Genomic DNA, 10,773 nt, shown 5'->3' on the forward strand with positions numbered 1-10,773 from the left:
ACTATATACATGCTGATGCTAAATAATTAATCCGGGTAGGTATTAGGAGAGCTGAATTCAATGCCTTCTGCAGGCCAAGGGGGTCTTCACCTGCCAGGCAAACAGCGAGGTGGGGGCCATCAATCACCCCGGCTCTGCCCGGAGCTGCGCCCTGTGCCCCTGTGGTTCAGACATCCCGCACCCACAGACAACCCCTGCACCCCTGGCCCCCCTCTGCCACCGCGCTGTGCATTAGGAGTGCGGGTGGCCTCAGGGCAAGCTAAGGACTGCCTGGGTTCCCTTTCAGCTTTATAGCCAAAGGAGAAAAGATACTGAAGTTTCAGTTTTATTTTCAATCTTCTCATTAGGAAGGATTCACTTTTATCTCTGTTTCAGTCGAGTTGTTTGGATTTAGCAGGGTAGCTGTTTTGTGTTTATAAAGGACTGGCTAAAGTCTGTTTTCCTCCCTGATTTAGCTTTTCCTGCTCCCCACTGTTATGCCTTGTAAAGATCTGCCATCTTCTTTAACTGGCTGTGGCAGCGGGAGTCCTGCTCGGCGTCCTGGCGAGGGCTGAAAGGAGCCGTGTTTTGTAACCGGCTGTGCGAGCATTGTTTCCAGCAACGCTTGCTGCTCCACACCCCATTAGTCTGGTTTCCATCAGCTTGGTGCACGACGGCAGACACTGCCACCACCGTGGGCGAACGCGGCTGCTGCGACCTTTCCCACAGCAGTCAGATCATCGAAGTTGGCTCCTGGTGCCAGGACTAGCTCTAGGAGGGACCTAAGGCAAATGTTCGACACTGGTTGAAGCCTATGAAGCCCTGGCTGAGGTCTGAGGCTCTTCTTGGTTGCCACACAGCCGCTCGTCACAGGTCCCCCGTGACACCCATGGCAGGGAGCTCCCTCCACATGGGGAGCTGCAGCCCCGGCACCTGCTGCCGTGTCTCCTTGCTGTGCTCCCAGCACAGCTATTCACATGGCTGGAGACACCAAGCCTTTCCTCAGATGGCGGTTTTGGGCATTCCCAAATGCATGGTTTGACTCTGAAGGCTGATATGTCATGTACTTAGTCCCACCTGTACTTTCAGGTGCAAGGAAGAAGGTGTTGTGTGCTCCTCAGGGCTGTCAGGGCTTTGACTGGGCTGCTCCCTCCTCTAGACACATGATGAGGGAGAAGCCAAAAGTGCAGCTACCCCAGAGCAGGGGTAAGATGTGAGCCATGGGCACGCAGGACCATCAGGTGTGCAGATGTGTCCAGAGCCTGGTAAACGCTACCTTCCCAGAGATCAGACATTGTGCAGGACAAGCACAATTTAGTCTGTCTGTTTGCATTTCTGTAAGTACAAAGACACTCAGGCTCTGTAGCAAAAGAGAGGGACCTGCTTAGTAAATAGTTAAACCAACCACAGTCATACGGGACTTCCAGACTCTTCTGATTTGCCATGTCTGGCCTCACTCCTGGTGGACCTCCTTTCTATGGCTCTGAGGGGTGAAGGCAGTTTAACACTTGTCTGTACCCTGTTCCAGGGCCTGATACCTTACTTGTGACACTTTTTCATGCTTTGCAAAAATGGTGAGATGAGCAACCATCCTGCCTTTGGTCACCTCTATTCAAAGAGCCCCCAGCATCCTCCTCAGCAGCAAGATAGCATGACACGGTGTGACCACCGCATCTTCCATAGTAAGCTGTGCAGAGCCACTTCTGTCTGCATGTAGGTCTTGAGGGGACTAAGCAGGACCAAAAAATGCCTGTGGTCATGCCCAGGGAAGTCCTGGGTGAGCCCAGGGGAGTCCCATGAGCCCGAATGAGACTTCTCACCTCATCAAGTGAAGGTCTCAGCAGGCTGTTCTGAGGAAGAGGATGGCTCAGAGGCATCATTGTCTTGTCTTAAGTCTCCCTGAACCACCTATAAGCTTTGAACCACCTCTTGTAGAAAGTGCATCTTCACTGCCAAGCTGGTCAACTTCTTGTTTTGCTCCTGGGACCCCAGCACCGACGCTGAGTGCTTGTGAGGGCTTCCTCTGAGCAAACGGTGGACTCCCTCTTGGGCAGTGCCAGGGGCAGGTTGCTGGGGCTCTTCACTCTGAGGTGTGCTCGTGGAGAGTGTGAAGGCAACACATATAACCCAGCACGCTCTGCCCAGAGCATGAGCCCAGCGAAACGGCAGCCCCTAGGCCTCTGCAGCCCAGATGCCATCATACCAAGCTGCAAAGTCTGGCTGGGGGATGTGGGATGTTTGGGGAAGCAGCACGAGGGTTGTATCTTGGTGCTGCCCAGGACAAACATGTTTGCTTTGTTTTCCTTGCCAGATGCATATGAAGGGAAGACATCCAGCATATTCTCTGTGGCTATTTCACAATACATAACTTAGGTTTTGGAGGGCCATGCTGTTTTGTTCATATGGAGGGTCTCCTGGGGTTCTGCAGGTTGTCCCCTACTGTGCACATGAGGGACAGGGGTTGCACGGGATGGTGTGGGACACAGGCTGCCTTGGGGTGTCTGCTCTGCTGCGGGAGCAGCAGGGAACAGGCTGTTCCCTGCATGGGGAAACTGGTTGTTAAGGTAAAGCTCTGTAGCTGCCGTGGTATCCTGATGGATGCTGGATAGGGCTAAGCTCATGAATACTGGAAAGGGAGGAAGGTAATTTAGTTCACATCATGTGTGGGTGGGTGCCAGTCCTGTCTGCTCTGCCACTGGGATCCGCATTCCTCTGGCAGGTAACAGCAGAGCAGATCCAAGCTGACATTACACTGCTCCACCTACTCATAGTTTTTTCTTTGGATTTTCTTTTTAAATGACGGCAATGACAGACACTGTATTTGAGGAGCTGGGGCTTTGGATGGAGGCTATAAGACAAACACTTTAAGTGTTCTCCTGCAAGCACGACAAAATCACATCAACCCTGATCCTGCAAAGCCGCAGTGTTGGACTCCCACTGAACAACAGGCTTGCTGAAACGTTGGACGATGCACGCATAGAAGTAAAGCAGTGACCCTTAGCAGGGTCAGGGTACTAAAAGGATACCTGAAACATCCCACTCCCACCCAAATCTTTCCAACGGGACTGCATGCAACTTCCTCAATCATGGACTGTACGGACAGTGCTGTCTTCCCAGGCTGCCTGCCCTGGGACTGTACAGCGAATTTCACTTTTTCTTTTTTGCAAGATCTCACCAAATCACGATGACGTGAAAACTGGGCCGTGTGCTGTGTTTTGGCGAGACAGTGTTGCTCTTTTGTAACAGTCCTTTCCACCATTTTCAAATGAAAGTCAGCCATTTGTCCTTGATCAGCTGCTGTGTCCCCATCACTGTGCCCTTGTTTCTCTTTATCCTGATGTGTGAGCACCATGTTCTGTGTGCATTCCTGTGACTATCAGTTTTCCCTTCCCCCATATAATATATGAACTGCTCAGCTGATTTCAGGTCTAACAGGTAAAAAGGTGGCTCAGGAGGAGAGGGGTCTGTGGCAATGCCTCCTGTGAAGAGAAGGACACTTTGTGACTCACTCTTCATTAATCATCAGAGAAGCTGGAGAAAAGTAGCCCCAGGACACAGATGTGTGGGAAACCCCCTGCTCCTGGAATGGATTGTTCAGTATAATTGCTCCTCTGTGAATTAAACAAGAGCCATTTCCAAGACTTCTGTATTTTAAAGTCACTAGACTACACACAGGGAGAGTCCTTGCAGGACTCAGGCACTGCTGGCTCTTCCCTCTAATGGTGCCCACCGCCACGAGGCATGTCCCTGCATGGTCTGAGACCTGGTGAATTGGAAGGGTCTTTATGCAATGAGGCAAAGCTCTGCTGAAGGGGAAGTACCATGGCTGGTCCTCCCCCAGGCTGCTGGGTGTCCAAAGTCAACCCCCAGCACAGGGATGAATGGAAGCTGCAATTCCCAAAATGCATGCGAAGACCAGCAGGCTGTTGTGCAATTGTGTTTGAAGGAAAGTGGATTGTCTGAGGCGGATGGCACGAGTCAGATCAGCCCTGAAAGGACACACTGAACCCAAGCAGAAGGTGTCTAGCCTGGCTACTAATCAGCCTTATGCACAGGATGCTCACCCTGCAGGCCTTTGGGGAAGATGTAGAGAGCCCGGGCTCTCTGAGGACCGGAGTTGAGTGCCAGTGCTTCTAAGATTAGGCAGCAGCTGAGCAGCTACTTCTGTCATTAGACATCAAGCACTAGCACGTAAAAGCAATAGGAATCCCACATTAGGTGTGAAGTCCTTCTCTGGATTCGTTTTACTCTATTTACTGTTTTTTTCCTCATTACTGTTTCCCATCAAAAAGAGAAACAAAACTAATGGCCATTTCCAGAAGGTGCGTGATCTGAGGCAAGATCATAGAGGGTGCATGGGCCATGCCAGGAATGCCGCTCATTTTGCAGGAGCACTGGCCTCCGAAAGGAGCTCCTCTACACAGGACAAGGTGTACCTGCCTGATTACAGAGTAATTAATGAGACACAGCAGGGCCCATCTCTGCCCCATTCCACCTCTAATTGGCCAGGACAGAGACTGTCTCCTTTCTGCTGCTTCCCAGAGCTGTCAGTCACCAAGGGTCCCGCCTTATCCCACTTCCCAGCCAGTATAAAAAGGCAGAGCTGGGATAATGGAGCATGGTGTGGTGTCTGGTTCTTCCTTGCTGGTCATCTGCTCACCTCCAAGTGGACAAAAAGGTACTGTTCTCAATTTTTCAGGGGAAGTTTTTAGGTGTCGGGACTGTAATTGGTCTATGAACTTCTGGTGCATGTTTAGATGTTTCTTACTTGGCTGAATTACAGAATGGAATTAGTCTGAATTAGCATAGGGTTGTTTGTAGTCCTGCCTGAAAGGTTAGACACAGCCTGTGCCAGTTTTGAGTGAAAAGTTAGTTCAGGTTGGGGTGTGCTAACAGCAGTAGAGCAAATGTTTAAACTGCCTTCCCCTCCAAGTCCTACTGTTATTAGCTCTTCTAATGCAAGACTTCTTCTAAACCTTAGTGGGGAGAGAGGAGGTACCAGGTACCTCTTCTAAATATATTCATAGTAAGCACTATGGTCTCTCTGACAAGAGCTTTCCTGGGTGAGGAGAAACTTTCTCCTCATTCCTCTGATGACAAACTATGTAAAACTGAAATACTAGGTGGCTCTGCAAGTAGCACACTTCCTTCTGTAAGGGGAAGAGGCCTGTTTTGGGGGTCTTCTCTTAATGGTACTAAAGGAACTTCTCCCTCTAATGAAGCTGGAGGGAAGGCTCACCAGCTGCTTTGTCTCTCTTCCTAAACTGTGCTACCACTTGCATTTCAGCTGCAATGGCCTCTGCTATGCCTGACAAAGAGGAAGCTGCCAAGAGCTCCCTGGAGGTGAAGGAAGAGGAGCAGCAGGTAGGTGCTCCATGCGAGATGCAGTGAGTGGCAGCACCTGGGTGCAGGTACGAGGAGGTGGCCCTGCTGTGGCTGGGGGGAGCTAAGCCTCCACAAAGGCAGGAGTGTTTGCTCTGCTCAGGCTGCCCTGCAGCTTCTCTGCAAATGTGGGTGGCAGCACAGCCAAAAGAGTGGGCCTGAAGAACCTGTAAGTAATCTCCTAGACCCAGCAGAATAGCCTGGTTCTTGGCTAGGAGATGTGTTTCTCCAACTCTGAAGTTGAGATCCTGGCTTGCTGCAGGCAGTGCTTCTGTGGGAAGGCTCCCATGTTTCAGCAGTCCTGAAACCTGCTGCACTAGCTTGTGCTCCCATGACCAGCAGCATGCTGCTTGCAGACTAGTGTAAAGCCTGTCAACTTAAATCCAACCTGATCCTGTTCTGATGAAGCTGTTCCTGGAGGGTTGGCTTGTTAAATAGCTATACCAAATGAATTGGAGCTGCATATGGGTCCAGAAGCATTGAGGTTGCCCACAAATTCAGCTGTCCCTTGGGTAGCATTGTGCTAGAGGAAGACCTTGCTAGAATGGACCAACCATCAGTGTCAATGTTCCACAGCTTGTTTCTCAATTGAGTTGCAGATTTTAAAGCAATTCTTCAAGAAGGGCAATCCTTTCTTCCTCAACCAGATTAGGTGACCTGAACAGGCAAACATAAGAGGAAGTTCTGGGGGGACACTGCACAGGAAGTTCAGTGTCATGTTTGCAAGCTTCATAGCTTTTTTTTTTTCCCCCCCTCTTCTAGGATGCAGTAAATCAGGTGGCTAACCTGACCTTGGTCAGCTCTGCCTGTGACATGGTTTCTACAGCTTATGCCTCCACTAAGGAGAGCCACCCCTACATCAGATCTGTGTGTGATGCAGCAGAGAAAGGAGTGAAGAGTGTGACTGAAGCCACAGCCAGCTGTGTGCAGCCTGTTCTGACTACACTGGAGCCTCATGGTAATCCCCTGTGGAAAGGCAGGTTTGCACCTGCCTGTGAGGGACTCCCAGGGCTCCTTCCAGCTCTGGAAGGAGCCCTGGGATGTGGAAATGTGCCTCTTCATCACCATACTAAAAGGACTACTCCTGGCTTACAAGTAAGGCTGAAAAGCTGAGTCCTAGACCAAGTAGTGTGATGGAGTGTTCCTCCCTGGAGGACCAGGACTTGACTCTGACTACCCTAAAGCTGATCTTGCAAGGTCCAAAGTATTAGGTGGTAGTTGTGTATAGTTGGATTCTTACAAGCTTGTGGGGGCAACAGGAAGAAGCCTCTCCTTGGAGGACTGTCACATCTAAAGGTCCTGTTTGCCATGGCCCTTAAAGAATGTGACTGTGGCATCTGAGAAGAAGCTCTAAACTCCTGGAGGGAGAGGGGCTATTCCTAATGGCAAGCATCTGACAAAACAGTCCATGTGATGGGCCTGAGTTCACTCTAAGCCCAGAGTAGGCATCCTCCCACTGTCAGTTACTATGTGATCCTGGATCCTTTGGATGTGGAGGCTTGGGTGGGAATGAGGGCTATGCATCTACTTAGCCAAGAGCTCAAAAAGCTGCAGGAGGGCGTCCCATGTATGTGGCTATGGCCATACAAGTAGAAATTGGTTGCTGTTAAAGTGAACAGACCTATGAGGAGACTAAGACAAGCTGCTCTACAAATTCAGCTTGCAACAACACACCATGGTGATCTGGATGGAGACTTTCATCTAGGCGCCCTGCAGAACAACATGCTCAGGAAGGCAAGACTTGTGAGATGGAATTGCAGGAAAAACAAGTTTTGACTTTTTTTTTCCCCCTCCCCCAGTTGCTGCAGCAAGTGAGTATGCCTCCAAGGGCATGGATAAACTAGGAGAAAAACTCCCACTCCTTCAAAAGCCAGTGGACCAGGTAAGAATGAAAGGCTGTGCTGTCCCTTGCTGGCAGAGGGACCTGGTCCTTACAGGGTTTCTAACCTTGGGAGTGAAGTAGGCTTTCCTGTGAGGAACAAACTACTAGGTGCATAGTGCAAGCTCCTACAGGAGTGAATAGTTAGCAGACACTGTGCTAATTGTCCTCTTGGTGCAATTCAGAATTGTAGTGTACTATGTGACCCAGTGCCTTATCTGACATAAATCTTCTCTTCCACAGATTATCTCTGACACAAAAGAGCTGTTGTCATCCAGAGTGGCTGATGCAAAGGATGCCGTGAGCAGCAAAGTGATGGAGGTGATAGATGTAACTAAGGAGACTCTTCAGAGCAGGGTGGAGGCTGCCAGATCTGCAGTGACCAGCGGTGTGGGGATGGCTATGGACTCCAGAGTGGGCCAGACTGCTGTAAGTGGAGCAGAAGCTGCGCTGGAAAGAACAGAAGACAACTCTTTGCCCATTGGAAATGAGGAACTAGGTAAGGAAAGAGTGTGTGACTACTTGTAATGGGAACCATCACACTGGGAATGGTCAGCCCCATTCGTTGCCCCACTACTCTGGAATGGGGTTACTGAGAAGTGCCATGCTGGAGGCTGCTTGGCTCCTAGTCCAAGATCTCCTGCTACTTGCTTGCTCTGTGTGGTAAGCATCTCTGGTTGGCCACTTAAAGATACCATTTCTTTCCTCAGCCAAGCTGGCAGCATCTGAGGAGGGTGCAGACATAATGTCTGTGGAGCAGCAGCAGGAGAAGAGGAGGTACTTTGTGCGGTTGGGGTCTCTCTCTGAAGAACTTCGCCTGTCTGCCTACCTGCACTCAACAGACAAAATGAAGCAGGTCTGGCGGGGCATGCAGGAGGCCCTTGCACAGCTTCACTGCATCATTGAACTGGTAGGTAGAGCCTGGTCTCCTGGCAGGAGGGGGACCAAATCGTTGGCTTGGTCTCAACTTCATTGTTATGACAAAAAGCTGCGCTGTTCACCAGCAGATCTGTCTTGACATTCTGATCTCCCCCTGCCACAGATTGAAGTGTTTAAGCAAGGATTTAATGAAAAGCTTCAGGAGGGGCAGAAGAAACTACAGCAGATGTGGCTGGATTGGAGTAGGAAGTCTTCCAAAAAGAGTAGAGATGAAAGCTCTGCAGAGCCAGAGGTACCTCCTGGGGAGGGAAGAGAAGGGCTCTGGGCATCCCCTTGATCATCTTTTTTTTTTTTTATTTTTTTGGAAGTAAATTGTTCCTCTGATCTTGTCCTTCCTGCCTCCTCCCAGGAGATGGAGTCTCTGGCCCTGCTCATGGCATGCAGTATCACACAACAGCTGCAAATATCCTGCTGTAAAATAGTGTCTGCAATCCATGGCCTTCCCTCAAGCCTTCAGGATAAGGTGAAACAATCTCTTAGTACCATAGAGGAGCTTCATGCTTCTTTCTCAGTGGCAAACTCCTTCCAGGATTTGTCCAGCAATGTCTTGAGCCAGAGCCAGAGGAAGCTGGTTGTGATCCAGGATTACATGAAGGAGCTGCTGGACTACCTGAAGAGCAACACACCTCTGTCCTGGCTGGTGGGACCCTTCTCTCCCAGGGAGGAGGAGGTGGAAACCTCACAGGAGGAGGAACCTTTGCAGGAGAAGGAAGCGGAGGCAGCAGGAGCAGGGGATCATGAAACTTCCACCATCCTCATGTAAAGGATAAAGCCATGAGCACAGGCCTGCCTGGTCTGACTCTGAGGGCTTGGTCTTAGCTTTATGTAACACCACTCTCCACATCTTGGATGATTACTGGGTACTGGTAAATAAATCCTTAGGAGCTTCTAAGGAAGATGGTGGAAGTAGCAGGGCCGCTCCAGAATGCTTGTAGCTGCCTTCAGGAATGGTGGCCGAGCTCTGCAATGCTCCCACCCCCCTAGTAAGCTGTCCATAGTATGTCCTTCACCAGTGTATCCAGGCACTGCCAATATTCAATACAATGATTGGTGTTGGTCTTAAACCCTCAGCTAGTATATAATGTAAAGAAGTCTCTTCCTAGAAGCTGCTTGTACTAGGTCATAACTGCTTAAAATAAAACTACTGCATGCAAAAAACCCACCCTACTTATTGTCTATGTTCTCTCTCGGAGAGAGACTGCAAGAGTGAGTACTGCTCAACATGTATGAACTGTACTCTTCCTATCTATTATCTAGTCTTTGGTGTGGGACAGTGCAGTCAGGAATGCAAGAACTGGTGAGCAGTCAGTGGTACAGTAAGGATTACAGCTGGTAAGCCCTGGTACTGTCTTGGGAAATACCAAGTTGTAATTCCCTCTCACTCCAAGCCTGGAGGCATGTGTGTGCCCTCCTGACACTTTCCCATGCTTGGAGAAGCTGTAGGGAGCTGTTGGAGTCCTGGCATCCCTTGTCATTAGTCATCCTAGGTCTAACTCTTCTCCTGTACTTGTCTGCTGCTACCTGGTGAAGATTTCGGTCTGTGGCTGCAGGAGCCTGGGAGAGATGAGGACTCCTTGATGGAGAGTTGTTAGGGTGTAGGTGATGGATACTTACTGTCAGCACTGACCTCTCCTGGCCAGGAGCTGTTTCAGTTGAGCAAAGAGCTCTTCAGCTGCCATGTCTGACGCTCTTCCAAAGAGCTGGAACAGCCCAGTGTTTTCAGACTTGCCAGACAGTGACGTAGCCAAGGCTGACAGTCCAAATGTGTATTGAACTTCTAAATGAAAAGCTCTGCTCCTTGCTGCTTTGTCCTTCTGCCTTCAAGGAAAGAAGTGGAATCTGCTCCCATGTGAGTAGTGCTTCTTCTAGACTTAATTTTTTTGAAAGATGCTTAAAATTGTTGTTTCCTGGAGGTCAAAAACAGACTGGGGAGAAGGTTTTCTTGAAGAGCAAGTATAGATGTGAAGAGGTGGAACTTTCCCCCTCTCTTGGAGAAGTGAATGCTGTTCCAACAGCACTCATAATGCTGTAGGATTACATGCAATGGTTTGGTGCTGTACTGTGGCAGGACCATGTGGTCCTTGGGTTTTGGCATCAGTTATTCCGTTGATGTAATACAACCCCCTGATGTAGTAAAGCTTTGTATCCAACATCACTGAGCTCAGAATGTCAGAGAGGCTGTTGGACAGCTGTCCAACCTGTGTTCCTTATGTAGCAACTAGTTTGTGTTGAAGGCAAAATAATAAGCTAATCTAAGTTGCCAGACCAAGCTATTGTTGAGATCTGTGAGATAAATTGCAGGGGTCATCTCTCCACTGCATGCTCTCTGATTCCTGCCAAAAAATTTCTCTCTAGCAAAGAGCTTAAGGAGAGGCAGATCCAGAATTTGTAGGGTGGGGAACTACCTGCAAGCAGCATTGCAGTGAATCCTGCTGCTTGGTAGGAAATATGCAGTGTGTTGTCTTCTCAATAGCGAAGCTGCACATCACTATCTAGGAGTGCCTGAATCCTGTCTTTTAAACTTGCCTGGTTAAAGATGCTTTTTTAAGAAATAGTTAGATGTTCCTGTGCTGCATTGACAAATCAGTATCAAG

The 10,773-nt window shown here is 49.5% G+C and overlaps 1 protein-coding gene across 1 annotated transcript; it reads left to right on the plus strand.

The window, feature by feature from the left end:
- The first annotated feature begins 4,334 nt into the window (after positions 1 to 4,334).
- On the plus strand, positions 4,335 to 8,942 carry LOC104027762 (perilipin-3). The gene is made up of 8 exons (XM_075721373.1): positions 4,335 to 4,657; positions 5,202 to 5,343; positions 6,124 to 6,319; positions 7,161 to 7,243; positions 7,484 to 7,739; positions 7,951 to 8,150; positions 8,283 to 8,411; positions 8,529 to 8,942. Exons 1-8 carry the CDS (start codon positions 4,335 to 4,337, stop codon positions 8,940 to 8,942), a joined length of 1,743 nt encoding a protein of 580 aa, XP_075577488.1.
- The last annotated feature ends 1,831 nt before the right edge of the window (positions 8,943 to 10,773 follow it).

Source organism: Pelecanus crispus, chromosome 14, assembly GCF_030463565.1.
Source record: "Pelecanus crispus isolate bPelCri1 chromosome 14, bPelCri1.pri, whole genome shotgun sequence".
Classification (NCBI taxonomy): Eukaryota; Metazoa; Chordata; class Aves; order Pelecaniformes; family Pelecanidae; genus Pelecanus; species Pelecanus crispus.